Source organism: Myodes glareolus, chromosome 14, assembly GCF_982192425.1.
Source record: "Myodes glareolus chromosome 14, mMyoGla1.1, whole genome shotgun sequence".
Taxonomy (NCBI): domain Eukaryota; kingdom Metazoa; phylum Chordata; class Mammalia; order Rodentia; family Cricetidae; genus Myodes; species Myodes glareolus.
The window spans coordinates 32,268,465-32,287,689 of record NC_142039.1 but is presented as its reverse complement, the minus strand read 5'-3'; the positions used below and the strand labels follow the sequence as shown (position 1 = coordinate 32,287,689).

The 19,225-nt window shown below is 47.4% G+C and overlaps 1 protein-coding gene across 1 annotated transcript in view; it reads right to left on the bottom strand.

Moving 5' to 3' along the window:
- Positions 1-13,916: 13,916 nt before the first annotated feature.
- Nid1 (nidogen 1) overlaps positions 13,917-19,225 on the bottom strand; it is a 77,893-nt gene continuing 72,584 nt past the window's right edge. The window contains exons 19-20 of the mRNA XM_085699239.2: positions 18,505-18,617; positions 13,917-16,130 (exon numbers count right to left, since the gene is read on the bottom strand). Coding sequence (XP_085555365.2) covers positions 16,009-16,130; positions 18,505-18,617 — 235 coding nt within the window. The 3' untranslated portion in view covers positions 13,917-16,008. The remainder of the gene's footprint in view (positions 16,131-18,504; positions 18,618-19,225) is intronic.

Sequence of the window (19,225 nt, the reverse complement as noted above, 5' to 3'; positions counted from 1 at the left end):
AACAACGGAATCTCAGCTCAAATAAAAAGTGAAGAGGGGGCTGGAGATGTAGCGCGGAGGGAAAGCACTTACCCAGCAGTCGTAAGGGGGACTCAGTCACCAGGAAGGACAACTACCATGAGTGCAGCCTCGCAAAATAAAAAAAAAAAAATGTAGCTGGCATGCGGGGTACTGTGCCGTGTGCTGGGCACCATCACAGTCACTGTGTCTGGGAAGGGTATGATATCATGCCCGTTTACAGATGTGCACACTCACTTGGCTCTCAGCAGAGGAAGGCAGGCTCAGGAAGCCCGTCGGCTCTGTTGGGAGTGTGTGTACGCCTCGGGCGGAGTCACACACCTCAGGATGAGTAACACAGGTGTGTGCTGCTATAGCCCCTGTGCTATTGGTCACCTGGCCTTAGGCAGCCTGACAGCCTCAATGGCCTGAGAATGTTAACCTTTTTCCTTCTTGCTCTGTGTTTCTCCCAGGTGCCTGGAGATGTTTACGCCGCAGCCGGGTGGTATCCTCTGGTGTTACCGGACTGCCCATGTGGAAAGGGCATGTTCAGCTCCGAGTGTCCTGGGAGGAAGTTGCTCAACCTGCATGGAAACCAAACCCTCACTCTGGCTTCCTCTGAAAATGTTGCAGCAATTTCTTCACTGTCAGTGGCAGAAACCTGGCAGTTGTCTCGACCTGGAGTCACCCAACTGGCCATTTTGTAATCACGGACGGATGGTGCAGGTGTGCCTTCCAGAGACTCTCCAGCACGGTTAGATTGTTAGTTATGTAGAGACAAAGTCTTGCTCTGTATCTCACGGGGCTCCCAATCAGCCTCAAGGTAGGAGAGGTACGAGTGTGCACCCCACACCTCACTAATTCCAGATTTTTCACAGTTTGTCTACAAAGTCTTACAGTAAATTGAAGTGGGACTAAGTTTGCCTGGTGGTGGTGCACGCCTTTAATCCCTGCACACGGGAGGCAGAGGTAGATGAATCTCTATGAGTTCGAGGCCAGCCTGATCTATAGAGTGAGTTCCAGGACAGCCAGGAAACCTTGCCTCGAAAAACAAATAAACAAACAAAAAAGTGGGGTGTGTTCTCAGCAGCCACACTTTCCCTCATTGTACACGCCCTGAGGCAAGTGCGTGTCCACAGAGGGAGGGAGGGCGGAAAGGAGCCTATAGGTAGCTGATGCTTCCACCAGGACATTTTCACACTTGTGCCAACTGTATCCACTCGGGTCTGTGCCCCCTGCTGCCCTAATCCCTTCCTCGTTCCTTCCCTCCCTCAATCAGCCCCTCCTTCTGTATTCATGTTACATTTGGGTTATGTGTAGCTAAAATCTAGATTCTGATTATGAGAGAAAATATGCGATATTTCTCCATCTCCCCAGCAGCCTCTGTTGCTGTCCCTTCTGCTCGCCCCTTGTCTCCATCCCCACTCACTCTTCCCCTTCTTTCTGTATATTTTATTAACTGTATGATATTTATTATGTGTGTTCATGTGTGCAGAGGTACTTGTGGCCATGTGCACACGTGAATGTGAAGACTAGAGTTGGACATGTGGCCTTGTTTTTGAGTCGATGCCCAGCTTGGTTTTTGTTGGGGGATGGGGAGCTCTGCTTTTCCATTTATTCACTCTGTATGTGTGTACATGCCACGGCCCTTGCGTGAGGTCAGACGACATCTTGTAGGAGTCACCATCTGCTTCCACTATTCTGGGACCTGGGAAGAGAACTCAGGTTTTCAAGATTGGTGGCAAGCACCTTGTCGCGAGCCTTATTCCTGAGCGGGCATTCTGCCCTTACTTAGAGGTCTGCAAGTAAATACTCAGGATGACCACAGTGTTTGTTCTAGGAACAAGTTTATTATGTCAATAGTCAAATCTCCAATTGTTAGCAGGTATGGGCAAACATCAAAACTATAACAATCATTTAAATCCCTAATTATTCTTATATCAAATATAAGTAAACATCAAACCTATAACAATCCTAGCCAATCAATCACATCACACCTTCAATCACATCACACATTCAGCAAAGGTTCCTATGTGTCCTAGGCAAGGTCTTCTATCCTATCTTACTGAGGCATTGGTGTATATGACCTGATAATGGTCCGTGGCTCTCGACGTAGGCCTCTGGATCAGCAAGTCTTGATCCGCAGGCAAGAGCTAGTTCTCTGGCTCTTGGAAGGTCTATCAGCAAGTCAGCAAGCCAACCAGTCAGCAAGTCTTGATCCGCAGGCAAGAGCAGTTCTCTGGCTCTTGGACGGTCTCAGCTGTGAAGTTGCTGGTTCGTTGGATTCTCTATGACCGCTCTGACAGCATGTCTAGCAAGTCATTTTGAGAATGCCTCCTGGTCGTAAGCCTCATGTTTTTATACTATTTTGTGGCTATGGTACTTTTTTTCTTTTTAGATTAGCTTATCATATAGTTACGTCACACTTGTTCACCAGCTCAAACTCTTATCACCACTGCACACATTGCTTCATGCTTTTTAGTTTCATTTTGTGTATGACACCTAATATTGTGTCTAACATTTCTGGGCTTATTTTTATAAACTCATATCATTTCCTTTAATATTGTCTCCTAATACTCCTGGACTTATTTGTCCTTACAGACTCATAACACACCTTCACTGGTAAGCCTTCTCATAGGCTCCTTTGTAATCCCCCTTCTGCTTTCATATCACACACACTCACAGACACACAGACAGACAGACAGACAGACGCACACACACGAGCACACATGTTACTAGATTCCTCACATGAGAGAAAACCTGGACATAGACATTCTTTTTTGTTTGTTTGTTTGAAGACAGGGTTCCCCTGTGTAACCCTGGCTGTCTTAGAACTCACTCCGTAGACCAGGCTGGCCTTGAACTCGGATTCAAGGCCTCCCAAGTGCTGGGATTAAATGCATGCACCATCATGCCTGGTTGACATAGACATTCTTAAGACATGGTTTGCCTTCCACTGCACCCAGTGATGGCTGCTTAGTAAGTCCTTAGGGCAGGCTGGCACATCCCCTGCCTGAAGGGACAGATGGCCAGAAGACACTAGGAATCACATCTCTCCATTATTCTCATTCTTTCCAGCCTGGAACAGGTTTGCAACTCAAGAATGAACTTTGTAGATGGCAGTGTCATGACACAGTGTCAAAATGCTAGAGACAACTGTGATCTTAATCTTCCATTCCGGTCACTATGCAGTGACATGTGGTGCAGTTGGTAGAATGCTGGCCTAGTGTGCCCAGGTGAGGGGCTTTCATCGGGAGATGGGTGTCCTACACACACCACCTCATAAGCTGGGCCTGGGAGTGCACACTTGAAACCCCAGTGCTTAGAAGCTGGAGGCAGGAAGTTCAAGGTCATTCTCAGCTACACAGAGCGAGAAAGAGAGCAAGCACAAACCGTAAACGAGTTCCCAGCAGGCTGTCTGCCCATGCCAACCCTGCTGGTCCAGAGCTCTTCAGAGAGCCCAGATTTCCACGGATGGCTTGTCCTTTGAGCTTTCTTTCTGCCGAAACCAAAGCCAGCATGTCTCTGAGCCTTCATTTGTGCTCACTGAACCCAGAAGCACAGCCACTGTCCTGAGAGCAGCCGGAGGCTGAGATGGCACCAAAAGACTGTCCACTTCCCACAACGATGTGCTGTTGGATAACGGGTCCATCCGAATGGAATGGAGGCCCAGCGGAAAACGCCAAAGACCTCCTTGCCACATTCTTCCGGAGCCACAGACAGTTCTTTCACTGCACTGGACAAGCTAAGCTAGGCTCAAGAAGTCTCAAGCATGACCGTTTTCCTTTAAAAACTGAGTGAGGTGTTGTGACTCAGGCCTCTAGTTCCAGAACTCAGGAGTCTGAGGCAACGGGATCTCCAGGACTCTCAGGCCAGCCTAGGCTACATAATCAGACCTTGCTGGTAAAAAACAAACAAACAAACCAAGGAGGAGATGACTTAGTAAGTTGCTGCCTAAGCATAAGGTCCTGTATTGTTCTTTATAAAGAATATGATGATGGGATGCCCTGGGCGGCTCGCAGAGCAGCTTCTAGTCCGACAAGGATGGTTGTGGGTCCCTGCAAGATCTCCAGGGTGACAGCGCCATGCGGCCGGGGGAGTCAGGCGGGCGGTTATGGTGGATAAAAGGCTCACAGGACATAGTATTATTTAAAGAAGAGGGAGACATTTATTGCTTAAAGAAGAGAAAAACAGAGAGACATAAGAAAAACACAGAGAAAAACAAAGACACATGTACACACGACAAGAGACAAATACAAGAGAGAGAGAAGATGGCAGCGGGGGAGGTCAGAAGTGGCTGGGGTGGGTGTGGTTAGTCCTTAAAGTGACCGCAAAAGAATAACATCCTGAGTTCAAAACCCAAGCAAGCCTGCAAAAAGCCTGCCTGACCCTGCCTGTGCCTGGAACCCCAGTACTGTGGGAGGCAGAATCAGAAGGATGCTGGGGCTTTGCTGTTGTAGACTCTTTACTGAGAGGCCTTGTCTCAAGGCAATAAGCACAGAGTGGTAGAGGAGGACACCCAGCATTTTCCTTTGACCTCTGCACATGTGCACAGGTCTACATGTAAGCATACCACACCCCCCATAGACTACACACATGCACACACACATACATGACACAGATACTACACACACATACACACATAGAACACATACACACACAGACAACACACACACATATACACACAGACCCCCCCACACGATACATATACAAACACACATAGAACACACACATACACACACGACACAGAGACCACACATATAAACATACATGCACACACAGAACACATACATACACCACAAAAATGAGGCTACCAGCTTTTAATACACAAGGAGAACAGAAAGGGCCAAGGAGAGAGACACAAGCCTTGCCCTTGGACAGCAGCCAAGGTTGCTTTTCTTCTGCCTCAGGGCACATCAGCCAGAATAGCCTTGTGAGGCCAGATAGCCATGTGACAAGGGTCCAAGGAAGGAGCCTTTCAGGGCAAGTCCACAAACACATAGATTTAGGAAGAATTCAATTTTAAATCTAGAGACCTAAAGAGCCACATTAACCTGAGAGAATGCAGTTGTTTGACCTTTCTATGAACTCAACCCAGGACAGGTTCCCCCTCTGCATCCATTCAGCTGGCCCTGTTCTTCTGAAAGGGTCTGACCCCACATCTTGCAGTTTGGATTGTCTCCAATTTTGGACTGGGTGTGTCCCAGCTGTCTCCTTGAATCAGGGTCACCGGGAGCAGCTTCCAAACACAGTAGTATTGGGCACAAAGTTCAGATCCCCAGAACTCACATAAATGCCTGGCAGGATGACAGCCAGCCTGTAATTCCACCCTCGGTAGGCTGAGATAGGGGATCCTTGGGGCAAGCTGACTAGTTAGACTAGCCAGATGGACAGACTCTGGGCCTGATTTGGAGACCTGTCTAAAAGGACGAGGAAGAAGCATGACCAAGGAAGGCTCCTGACACAGACCTCAAGTTTCTATAGGCCCTCACACACATGTACACACTACATGCAAATGTACTCATGAAAAGAAAAACAAAAACGAAAGGATGGAGCATGAGAAAATGACACCTGCATCTATCCTGTGACCTCCACCTGCTTATGCATGCATGCAGATGTACAAACAGGTGCAGGTATCTATGCACACATGTATGCACACACACAGACGCACACATACCACACACATACATACACACACACACAAACTACTTTATACAGAAAGGGTTCTATTAAAAAGGCAGGCTCTCTGGTCTTTTGCCAGCCCCTCCTCCCCATCCCTGTCCCCTGCCCAGGGCAAAGGGCTTCTGTGCTGTGTGCAAGCTGGGGACTTTGAGAGGATGCCAAGGTCATGCAGCAGAGTAGAGCTGAGCGTGGACTCGTCTCCTCAGCGGCCTCACTGAGAGCAGGGTGGAAAACCCCAGTGGCAAAGGGGCCCTATTTGTGGGGAAGCAGGAACTTCCGTAAATAGCCACCTGCTTTGTTAAAGGGCCTACCTACCTACTCACTTCAGAATGGAACTCCCCTCCTTGTCACACATCAATGACCAGAGGCAGAACAGACCCTGAGCTGTCGGAATAGACAAGGTAGGTTGCCAAGCCAAGCCACTAGGTGGTCCTGCATCCCCAGTGGACACAACAGGACCTCAGTTTTGCTACGGAGCCATTTATACAGGTGTCTGGGAACATCCCATCCCCAGAGGACAAAGTCTGAGGGAACCACCCTTCGCTCTCACCGGCCCAGTCACCACAGTTTCCCCTTTGTCACTTTCACAGGCACCTTGTCCCCAGACAGGAACTGCTGCACGGCCCACAATAACCATGCTTGGCACAGCCCCGGCTATAAGCCCAGGGGCATCACCTCAAGCCTGGTCTCAGAGCAGCCACAGTCGGCTGCTGGCCGCCTGGTAGAGAGCCTGAGGAGGGACAGAACAAGCTTGTGCCCTCAAGTCTGTGTGCCTGTATGGGTCTGTGCACACCTTCCTTCCCTACAGTGCTTCCCCTGGAGTGTGGAAATTACCCAACAACCACAGCGGCTGGGAAGGGGAACCCAGCAACTTCCCATTTTGAAAGTTCTGTTAACTGGCAGTCCGGAAGAAATCTTTCCCCACCTCACTCTAAACTAGAAATGGTTTTCATTCTAAGGGTATTGTGTGTCTATACTGGAACATCTTAGGTACACGAGGGGACATTGGACAATGGGAGATCACAGCCCTGGTCACGCATACCACCATTGCCCCCTCCTGGGAGGACCGGCCTAAGAATTCCTAGGCTCTTCTTCCATGGCTGCCGTAGGTCTTTGGGTGCACAAAACTATATCTCAGACTTCCTTACTCAATTGTCTCTGTGTCTAGAACATTCTCCAGTGTCACCAGAGATGATTCCATCTCCTTTTCATCTTCACTTAGTTTCAAGTTTCTTTTTAAGGCTGCTGTTTGTGCCCGGGAAATCCTCTAAGCTACTGCTGGCCTGGGCATGGGGTATGGTATCAGTGACAACAAAGTAGAAACTCCTAGACAAATGGAACCTGGAACCCCAGCACCCCAGCACCCCAGGACCATGTCATCCTCATAGGAGACCCTGGGCTCAGACGCTGTGTGTGTAAAATGAAGATCCGGGCCAGGGTGTGGTAACTGCTCAAGAGTTACTGCTCTTCTCGGGTGTAGGGGAATGGCTGGGCCGGTTAAGGACTTGCTGTGTGAGCAGGAAGACCCAGTGCCCCTCGGTCTTGCTGAGCCAGACCAGACAAATCAATGACAGACCTGTCACTGAACATCAGACAAGGGGGAGAAGTGATTGAGGAAGATACAATGTCAGCCTCTGACATAGACATGCACTCCCCCAACACACATGCATACATACCAATTCCAAATATTCCTTTTTCTCTCCACATCTTTTTCTTAAAATTGGTCTTTATAGATTTGCGTTTAGGAGAGTTGCATCATGAGACTGAAACTTTAATGTCTTTTCTCACAGAGGGATGAGATACTTGGGTACCACTCCGTGCCGGCTTACCTGTCCGATTGTGTGCTTGCTTCTACAAAGAGCACTTCCACGGACACTCTGCTCCTTAGAGTAGTAATTGCAGACTCCAATTTTTCCTATAATAACAGGACCGACTAGAAAGGCAGCCTAGAGTCGATGGTTGAGGCCAGTGTGTTCCTGATCTTCCTGACCGACTTGCTGTTGTGGCTTCTCGGGTTGGTACTACAAACCCAGTTCTGACATTTTCCTATTGAGCAAAAGCTGGACCCAAGTCTCTTTTCTCCTAGGAACGAGTTTCCATTTAAATACCCGTTAGGGCTCTCATTTTCTGGACATTTCTGTCTGTGGTCTGTCCGTTGGAGACATGGTGTCCGAGTAGCTTGATTTTGAATGATCAATATCCATCTTAAATAGAAGGATACACCTTCTTCTAGATTCCTCATGAATTATAGCCGAAACACCCTGTGCTACACCAATTTACTTGGAGTAGTTACGGAGGTGATTATCTGTGCTTCCCACAGACTGTGGCATGGAAGGACTTCTTTGAGGCCCCTGACAGGATTCTAAGTCACTTGTCTTCCTGACTCAGTTGGCATCCCCATTTCAGAGGCTTTGTGTGTGTGTGTGTGTGTGTGTGTGTGTGAAAGAGAGAGAGAGAGGGGGGCAAGGGGGGGGAATGGAGGAAAGGAGAGAGAAAACTCTGGTGTCCTTCTTCAGGTTTGAGGCAAGGTTACTCACTGGCCTTGAACTTGCCAGGTAAGCCAGGTTGGCTAGTCAGCCTCTCTGTGCTGGCTTTTTTGTTGTTTTGTTTTTTCAAGACAGGGTTTCTCTGTGTAGCCTTGGCTGTCCTGGAACTCGCTCTGTAGACCAGTCTGGCCTCAAACTTTCAGAGATCTACCTGCTTCTGCCTCCCAAGTGCTGGGATTAAAAGCATGAGACACCACCACCCTGCTCAGAGGGACTTCTGGGAATCAGACGCAAGTCCTCGGGGCCACTTCACCAGCTGAGCCGTCTCCAGGCCCATGTTCCACCGCTTTAGCCACAGCCGGCTACCGCGTATCCTTTGAGAATTTGTAGTGCCTTCACGTGCATATTTTCTCTTCAGCCTCTCAAGCATCTAGACACACCAGCTGTGGATGAAGTCAGTGTAGCTTCCTGAAGATCCAGCGTTTTGCTGGCATATTGATCCGCTGTAGCAAGGCACTGCAACTGGGTGAAAATTGGTATTTGCCCGTCTTTTGGTATCAGAGTTCAAGGTTGGGATGTCTTGGGGTAATTTTCTTTGGAGGCTGGGAGGGAGCATGTGTCTCAGGCTGCAGGCATCCCTGGGTTTCCTTGCCTGGTATCTGCGTCTCCCCATCTGTCTTTCTCTCCCATGGAGTTTTCTGTGTGTCCACTACCTTTCCAGTTTACTAAAGCCCTGGGCCCAGCTGGGTCAAGGTCCACCCTGTGAGTTCATCATCATCTGACTGTGTCTGCAAAGACTTTATTTCTAAATATTCCATTCTGAAGTACTGTGTTAGGGCCACACCTATCTATGAAACACCACAATTTAACCCACAGCAGCTGTTAAAGCGTTAAAATGGAATTTTATGAATGGCAGAGGTGGCTCAGTGGTTAAAGAGCTTGTCCACAGGATGGGTTCCAAGCCCCCATATTGGTAGGTTCACAACCGCCTGTAACTCCAGCTCCAGGGGATCTGACACCCTCCTCTGGCCTCTGTGTGTACTACATCCCTGTGCACAGATACGCAAGAACACATACACAGTTAAAATTAAATCTTTTTTTTACTTTTTTGGTTTTTCGAGACAGGGTTTCTCCATAGCTTTGGAGCCTGTCCTGGAACTAGCTCTTGTAGACCAGGCTGGCCTCAAACTCTCAGAGATCTGCCTGCCTCTGCCTCCCAAGTGCTGTGGTTAAAGGCATGGACCACCACCACCCAGTTTGAAAGTAATCTTAAAAACCAAAGATATTTTACACTTACTATATTATGAATCTGGTATGTCAGTACATACCTATAATCCCAGCACTTGGAAGGTGGAAACGGTGTGTGTGTGTGTGTGTGTGTGTGTGTGTGTGTGTGTGAATCAAGAGTTCAAGGCCGTCCTCAACTGAACAGGAGTCCCAGGCTAGACCGAGTCACATGAGATCTTACTTCAAATAAGTTATCTTCATTAACTAATTATTATATGGAGTAGAACACAAGAGTCTTTTTTTAAAGAATTGTTTTTATTGAGCTATATATTTTCTCTGCTCCCCTTCCCTTCTACCCTCTCCCATGATCTCCCAATTTACTCAGGAGATCTTGTCTTTTTCTACTTTCCATGTACATTAGATCCATGTATGTCTCTCTTAGGGTTCTCTTTGTTGTTTAGGTTCTCTGGAATTGTGAACTATAGGCTGGTTTTTATTTGCTTTATGTCTAAAAGCCACTTATGTGTGAGTACATATTATATTTGTCTTTCTGGGTCTGAGTTACCTCACTCAATATGTTTTCTAGATTCATCCATCTGCCTGCAAATTTCAAGACATCAATATTTTTTTCTGCTGAGAGCCTACGATTCTTACAGATTTGTGAAGACAAACCACAAGGTGCTCCAGCAACCTCCGTCTTTGGGTGGGCGAAAACATCCCCCACTCCCTGCAATGTTCTCCTCTTTCTTCCCTGTAGTGCCTGACCCAGACAGCATTTTCATAAGGAAATATGGACTGTCCTACAGCTTGGGGGATATTATCACATTGACCACAAAAGAAGAAACAGGTGGTCCCAACAAAAGACAGAGCTTCTTCACTCTGTTTAATCAAGCAACCAGGAGAGGTTTCAAAGAGCTGAACAATCTTTATAAAATCCCCTCCCCACTCCCTCACCATCAAATGATGGCCTGATCCAGAAATGCAGCTCAGAGGTAGAGCGTTGTCTAGCATGCACGAGGCTTCAGCTTCATGGCTTAGTGCCACTAAAAAATAAATGACACCCGAGTGCACTCTCAAGTACCACTTGAGACCTAAACCCTGCTCCTCTGACTGTTGGTCCGGATGCTCTACTTTGAAGGGTAGGTAGCATTTATAAGATGCTAATGTGGCTATCTAGTGCTAGGCCCCCAAGGTTCCTGTGCTCATACAGGCCAAACCATTTTATCTCTAGAAAACTTTGTTCAAATTCTTGTTCACTGTGATTTCCCAAGCGGTGGGGGGGGGGGGGGGGGGGGAGGCGGGAGGGGCACTTTAGGAAAACCCTAGACCCATATGTACCTGTTGTGGTTTGAATGTAGCTTGTCCCTCTTGAACTTGTTCTGGAGTTTAAGCCCTACTGTGAGGCGTGGAGCTGCTTCAAAACAACTCCACCTTAATTGTTTACAGGTCCAGCCTTTGGCAAGTTGATTAACACTAGTTAGGGTCGTCAGCTGATGCCTCACTCATTCAGCGGCTTTGGCCGCCCTCTTGTGGTCTTGTTTGGAACTGCCTCAGCAAACCATCTAAAACTGATTTTTTTTAACCTTCCTAATGCAGCCTAATTCAACCTTTTAATACAGTTCCTCAGGTTGTGATGACTCCCCAACCATAAAATTATTTTGTTGTTACTTTATAACTGTAATTTTGCTACTGTTATAAATCATAATGTAAATATCCGATATGAGACTCCCCAAGGGGTCACCGCCCATAGGTTGATTGCCACTGAGCTAGATTTAAACTGAGCTGCTAGGTTGAAAGCAGGCTGGGTGGCCCTGTAAGGTCATCAGTGCTGATATCAGCCAAGCAACCAGCAAGCCATTCTCAAGAGTACTCGAGCTTTCTGGCCCTACCATGGCTTGATTTTGGTGCCATCTTAACAATGACCCCATGGACTATTGTAGGAATCCTGCTCTCTTGCTAGGGCCTCTAAGGTTTTGGCTGTAGTCTTTAGGCTCCACATCCTGGTGAAAGAGAAAATGGACAGAGGTACTTTGCTGGCTTAAGGATCCTAACCTCCTCTTCAGAGCTGTGCTCCTCAGAAGGGTTTGCTCAAGTAGCCTCTAAAAGAATGGTTGCAGAGAGGAACACGGTATGTATTCACTCATAAGTGGATTCTAACCATAATTAAAGGTCTTTGAGCCTATTATTCGTGATCCTAGAGAAGCTAAATAAGAAGATGAACCTGATGAAGATCCTTTAGCTATCCGCCAGGAGGTAGGAAATAGTCAAGAGTCCCAGGTAACCTCGGGTGCATGGGGGTGGGGGGTGGGAGGGTTGTTGGAAGGGGAGAGGGTTAGAGAGAAGGGAGTAGGGGAGGAATGGGGAAAGCTCAGTTGACCGGGACGGGGGGGGGGGGGGGGGGGGGACATGGAGGAAGGTTGAATATGGGATCAGGGAAGAATATATTTCAACTAAGGGAGTCATTTTAGGGTTTACAGGAGACTTGATTATATATGGGATCCCAGGTCCAAGGAGAGATCCCCAGATTGTTCTCTGGACAGAGGAGAGGGTGCCTGAACCGGCCTTGGCCCATAACCATACTGATGAAGATTTTGCTTATCACCATAGATCCTTCATCTGGCGAAGGACGGCGATACAGACGGAGACCCACATTGGAGCACCGGACGGAGTCCCTCAAGGTCCAAATGAGGAGCAGAAGGAGGAAGAACATGAAAAAGGAAATAAGGACTGCGGCGGGCGCCATCACCCACTGATACAAGGGGACTGATCTAATGAGCGTTCACCAAGGCCAGTTGGACTGGGACTGAACGAGGACATGATCCAACCAGATTCTCTGAATGTGGCCGGATTCTCTGAATGTGGCTGGCCCGGAGTCTTTCTGAAAAGCCATTGACTATGACACTGGGACTTGTTTCCTCTGCATATACTGGATTTTTGGGATCCAGTCTGTCTGGACACTCACCTTCCTGGACCTGGAGGGAGGGGGGAGGAACTTGAACTTCCCACAGGGCAGGAAACCCTGACTGCTCTTAGGGATGAAGAGGGAGGAGGAGAGGGAGTGGGGGGGAGTGGTTGGGTGTTGGGAAGAGGGGCGGAAATGGAAACTTTTATAATTTAATAAAATTACTTTAAAAAAAAAAAAAAGAATGGTTGCAGGACCAGGGATGTTCCTCAGTCAGTAGAGTGGTTACTGAGCATGTGCAAAACCATAGGCTGGACCCTCAGCACCAGGGTCTCACACTGCCCAGGCTGACCTTGAACTCACTGTGTACGCAAAGATGGCCCTGAACTTCTGACCCTTCTGCCTCTACCTCCTGAGCTAAAGATCAAACCCTGGGCTTCACATGTGCTAGTGAGCCTACATGCCCAACACGAAACAAAGCAAAGAGGACCAGAGTTCGATCCCCAGAATCCATGTAAAAAAGCTTGACTTAGTGGTGCGTGTTTGTAATCTTAGTGCCTGGTCGATCCTTGGGGCTCGCTGGCCAGCCAGCCTAGCCCATTTGATGAGCTCCTGCCTCAAAATGAACAAATAAATAAGAAAAAAGAAACAAACAAACAGACAAACAAAAACCTGGGGGAGGGGAATGAAAACCCAAGGAAAAAAGCCCCTCCCCTCAAGTGCCTGTGGCCAGGCTCTGCCCCCAGACTATTCTAATCTAAAGACTGTAATGGCCTTTTCCAGCCCTTCCAGACACCAGCACTCAAGCTCCTACCTACATTCTCACTCTGATCTTCTTTAATTCTTTTGTCTTCCAAGTCTACTGCTCATGGATAAATCCTTAACTCTAGCCGGGGGGTGGTGGTGGTGGTGGCCTTTAATCCCACCACTTGGGAGGCAGAGGCGGGCAGATCTCTGTGAGTTCAAGGCCAGCCTGGTCTACAAGAGCTAATTCCAGGACAGGCTCCAAAGCTACAGAGAAACCCTGTCTCAAAAACAAACAAACAAACAAAACAAAACAAAACAAAAACCCTTAACTCTAGCCCACTTTTAAGTTTATCTGATTAGCAGTTTTTTGAGATACGGCCTTGTTGTGTAGCACAGGCTAGCCTCATGCTTGTGTTCACAACACTTAGGAGATAGATGCAGAAAGATCAGAAGTTCAAAGTCATTCTTAGATACACTGGGAATTAGAGGCTAGTTTGGTATGAGTTCTTGTAAAAGGGGGTTAGGGGCAGGTAGGAGATAAACACACAAAAAGAAACAAAGAGGAAAAAATATTCATAAAGGTAATTTAGGGTCTGTGATAAAATTAATTCTAAAGCCATTCATAAGCCTTTGTCTTCTGTGAACTATGTGGCTAATGGACAGATCATTAGGTAAGAGTCTTGGGTCCCCTAGGTTCTGGCTTCCTACCACGAACTGGCTGCAGCATCACACTGTGGTAACATACTCCTCTGATCCCAGGTCTCAAGATCTGAGGCAGGAGGACTGTGAGCCTGAGGTCAAGTATAGGCCTCAACATAGCAACCCTGTCACCATGGAACAAAACAAAACAAAAAAAAAACAAGACAAAATAAGAGTTTATTTTTAATAGTTGTTGTTTTTTTAATTTTCTGCACTAATATTTGTACAGCTGTAAACTCAAGGAATCATCCAATACTTGCATACATCTGGAGAACCATTAATAAGCACCTTCGTGGTTTCCACAGTTTAAGAATTGAGCATGTCAAACATTTTAGAAGGGATCTAGTAAAATGAATAAAAGTTCTAAAAGATGGATATCATAAAACATGAGAGAGAGAGCTTCATACAAATGACTGAAGGCTACTTTATGAGGCCGCGTGAAAGATTCACACGCTCCCTAAATCTTGTCATATACATTCCAATTGTTGAAGTAAAGACTTCCCCCCCAGTTCAGGTTCCCAGTCCAATGGAAGCAGGTTGAGATGGAGGTAGGAGGAGATGGGACTGGAGGCTGAGCGTGATGAAGCCGGAAGGAAAGGAGGTAGGGGCCCTATTCCCCAGGAAAAGCATCAGACAGGGTCTTCTATGTCTTCAGGGATAAGCATTCTTTTGCAAAATGTGCCATTTTTCTCCGAAGTTATTTAAGGGTTTTAGTTTTAGCTGCCTTTAAACCCCTCCCCCACCATTTCCTCTTGGGTTTTCCATTCCTGTTCTCTATCCTTCCCACTGAGTCTTGACTATGCCCTTACCCTACACTGTGCTGAATGAACCTTCTGAAGCTTGGCTTTCAACCCAAAATTTCTATTCCTTTAAGTGTCTTGGAAGAAGTTAAAAAAAGAGGTAGATAGATAGATAGATAGATAGATAGATAGATAGATAGATAGATAGATAGATAGAATGGTGGTTATGTGTATGGTCAGGGGATATTTTTGAAACTAATAACTGACAGAAACACGGATGCAGCAACTTGAACTACACCAGTGAGCAATAAATGTCTGGACAACTAATAGAAATACCCCAATTAGATCTTTCCAGATTGGGCCTTCAGATGAAGATCTAGCCAGCAAAAGCCATAGAGAGGGGGAGAAACAAAGGCACAATTCTAAACTTAGAGGACTATGATGGGCCACTACTCTGTTCCAGCCCTACCCCAACCTGGGCCCCGGACGACTGTCCATGACAATACTTGGAAGCCGGTACCAGGAGTGGGGCTGAAGACTCACATGGCGCCACAGAACAGATGCTAATCCAGGTACTTCGACAAAGAGGAAGAATTTGCTACAATTCAAGACACACCAAAGTCCCCTGTCCTCAAACATCTTGACTCTACATCTTGACATTCCTCTCACAGGACATGTCTTTGATTTACCCACTTGCTTAGCCACGGCCATTGTGGAAATACCAGGATTTTTAAAATCTGGGAGGGGCTGCTTCTTACCGTTTGTCAAATACCAGGAGTTTCTAGGACATGGTTAGGCTTTGATCACTTGGCAAACCATGCTAACTGAAACCAGTCTTAGATGGGGGAAGGTGGTTCAGAGCGGGAGTAGTTAGATGGGAACACGGAGACAGAGGTTGGAGTACCGAGAGAAAAAGGATGCCTCATAACCTCGCCTAAGCTGGACCTGGACGCCGTGCTGAGAAACTGACAAGCTCTCAGGCACCTCAGAGTAATGGCTGAGCTTGTAACGCCACAGACAAGGACTAGGTGTAGGGGTTCTGCTTACTGTGGAGGACCCTAAGACTAGGAAAAGCTCCTATACTCTAGAATGGACACATAACTTTCATACTGAAAAAAAAATTTTTTTTGAGAAAGGGTATCATGTAATCCATATTGCCTTTGACCCCTGCTACATAGACAAGATTAGTCTTGATCTTCCCGCGTCTGCCTCTCAAGTGCTAGGGTTAGAAGCATGCACACTATGCTGGCTTTTTATCCAGAACTCTATAATCTTGCCTGAAGACTGGGGTCCAGGAATATGGGGTCCTACCTTCATGTTGGGGTAGAGACTTTTCCATTACTGACTCAGGGTGATTATTCTAGGGGAGGTGGAGGGGAAGTTGTGGGGGCTCAGGGTAGGCTAGACCTGGGCCCAGTGATCACTCCACTGCAGGATAGTTTTCAGTCCGTTATTTTGTTCCGATCAAGTCATTTCAAGTAGGGTGTTACTGTGAAATACTTGGAGAGGGAGCAAGGCATTCTTGTCATCACTTCCGTTCAATGCAGTCAACTCCCAGGGTGTTGTCAGGGCATCGGCAGGTTCTGCTCCCTGGAGTGGGCAAGCAGAGGTGGGTACAGCCACCATTATTCACTGAGCAGTAGTTGTGGCCTGGAAAAGATGGAAATCAGAGTCAGAGTCTCCTCTCTGACTGACTTGACATCTACAGCAGCCTCCCTGTTAACCTCTTTGTAGGTTCAAGGGCCCAAGATAAGCTGTTTGTTCCCCTGTCACAAATAAGACAAGCAAGAACATGCATTCCTGATTTGGAGGTGTGGTTAACGTGAATTGTCAGCCTGGTGGAATTTAGAAACAACAAAATCACACCTCTGGGCATGTCTGCTAGGAGTTTCTCATTGTCTTTTTGGGGGGGGGACGGGGGGTGTCAAGACAGGCTTTCTCTGTAGCTTTGGAGTCTGTCCTAGCTCTTGTACAGCAGGCTGGCCTCTGACTCACAGAGATCCACCTGACTCTGCCTCTGCCTCCCTAGTGCTGGGATTAAAGCTGTGTGCCACCACCTCCCAGCTAGGAATTTCTACATGAAGTTAATCAAGATGGGAAAATCCACCCTACACCACCCCATGGACTGGTTCCTGGAATGAATGAAAAATGAGAAAGCAAGTTGAGCACCAGCAACACTCGTCTCTCTTTGCGGCCTGACTCTGGGTACAGTGTGGTCTCACACTCCCGCCACCTTGTTGACGCTACCCTTAAACTGTGAGCCACAAGAAAATCCTCCCCGCTTAAGTTGCTTTTCAGGCATTTTGCCCTGGCAATGAGAAAAGGAACTAGCGCAGAGGGCTGGCTGTGCAGAGTTTATTCCACAGATCGCGGGGAGGGGAGGGCTCTCCAACCCTGTTGTGGAATGTTTAACTATGTAAAGATGTGTACATTTATTCATGGCTTGGGCTATTACTTTAACTGTGTAAAGGTGTGCTACATTTGTTCCTGCTGCCTTTGTTAATGATGTAAGGATGTGTCACGTTTGTTTTTGCTGCATTTGTTTAATTATAAAAAGATGTGTTGCATCTGTTTCACCTTGCCTGCCGAAGGCACCTGACTGATCTAATAAAGAACTGAATGGCCAATAGGTAGGCCGAGAAAGGATAGGTGAGGTTGGCAGGCAGGGAGAATAAATAGGAGTAGAAATCTAGGCTTGAGAGAAGAAGAGAGAAAAAAAGAAAGAGGGGGACACACCCAGGGCAAGCAGCCAGGCAACTGCCAGCTGGCCAGACACAAGAGGCAGTGAAAGTAAGATATACAGAAGGAAAGGAAAAAGGTAAAAAGCCCCAAGGCAAAAGGTAGATAAAGAGAAACAAATTAAGGTAAGAGCTAGCCAGAAATGAGCCTAAGCTAGGCCAAGCACTCCTAACTAAGCAGATGGCAGAGAGAAGGCCTGGCACACAGCTCCAACATGGCGCTGAAACAAAACCGCAGCTATTTCCCCTCCAACATGCCCATGGCCTCCCACTGACTGGCAGCAGGCAAGAAAGAAGACGGCTTAGGAAAGAAGCCTTTGAGGAGGCATGGCTCAACACAGACTCTGGATCCAGGCCACCGGGATCCACCTGCAGCTCTGCTGCTGCAGCTGCAGGATTCTGAGCTCACTGCTTGCATTTACATGCAGGATATGGGAATAACAGCATCGACCACACAAGGCAACTTAAATGAACTAATGAACAAAAGGAACCCAGAACCGTGAGATGAAACATATGTGATACCTAAGCCACACAACTTGTATGTGTGTGTACACACATGCACGCATATCCATGTATACGTAGGTGCACCTCAGTCGGCACTGTCTCTCTTTTGAGACAGAATCTCTCATTGGCCTGGAATTTTCCAGCAGGCTAGGCTGGCGAGCTAGTGAGCACCAAGGCCCCTCTTGTATTTGCTTTCCCATTGTTGTAATACCATGTCACCAAGCGGGACCAGCTTGTTATGTGGGTTCTGGGGATTAAACTCAGGTCCTGATGCCTGCAAGGCATGTACTTTAGTTGCTGAGCCATCTTTCCTGCCCTGCCATTTTTCTTATAAGTCACTTTTATTTTTATTAGGCCAAATGGGTGAATGTTTAAAAATATCAGTGATTTAACAGTGAGTTCCTTTGTGATACCAGGTGACTGTACACTTCAAGGCTCAGCCCAAGACTCAAGACGTTTCCTGCCTGGCCACATCTATGCCATAACTTCATGCTTCTCATTTATGCCTCTGGCTCCCCATTCAGTAATGAAGACTCTTGGTGGAAGTGACCACATCTCATCCACTGTGGCTACTAGCAGCAAGATGTAGGCTTGGGGCCTCAGGACGACCGCCCCCCAGATTCCAGAGAAAGCAATGAAGGACTGAAGGATCCTTCAGGACGGATATTCAGAATGCTCAAGTTGGGCTTTCGACAAGAAGGAGCTCTGGGGTATATTGAGTCACCATGATACTTATGGGACTCTGAGTGTTGACCTCACATTCAACAGCAAGGATGAGTTACCTTGGGGGCACTGGGACAGGGCAATGGTGATGCCGTATAGCCGGGTCTGCTTGTGCGGGTGGAAGGCATCCATCTCTTTGGATATAGCAAGGTCCATGGCAATCACTGAATTCCTGCAAGGCACCAAGGCACAGACAGTGATTATGCATCTGATGGCTTGAACTGTTCTCAAGGGGTTACTCATCCCCTTCTGTGGCTTGGAAGAGAAAAGGAGATGTGGTATTTTGCTCTCTGTGTAATCCTTCCTCCCTCTTGACTGGGTAAAGCCTGTAGTTCATAGTTTTAGGCCAAAATAACCTAGCTCTCCCCTCTATTCTAAATTCTAGTTGACATATAGGCTCTTCTGGCCAACCGCCTCCTTGGTGTGACCCTCCCTTTGAAGGAAGGTTTAGTCCAGAAGCGGCTGGGGGAATAGTGCAGTTTTAAAACTACGTAGATGTAGAGGTATGATATAATCATAGAGCCCACCAGCCACGTGACCCCAGGCAGCTCCCGGGGAAAGAGCAGACATGCTCAAGAAGTCCCAGGTTCAGGGATTATCAACAGCACCTCTGCTCCTCTCTGAGATTTGCAAGCCCTCTTCCTCTGCCTTCTTCTACATCTTCTGACAGCCAGGAAGAGGGAAGAAACAGGCATCGCTGGAGGTCGAAGGTTAGGACAAGAGGCCCGGGGCAAAGGCCTTCAAGGCCTCCACAGACAAAGGGAAGGACACAGTTCTGCC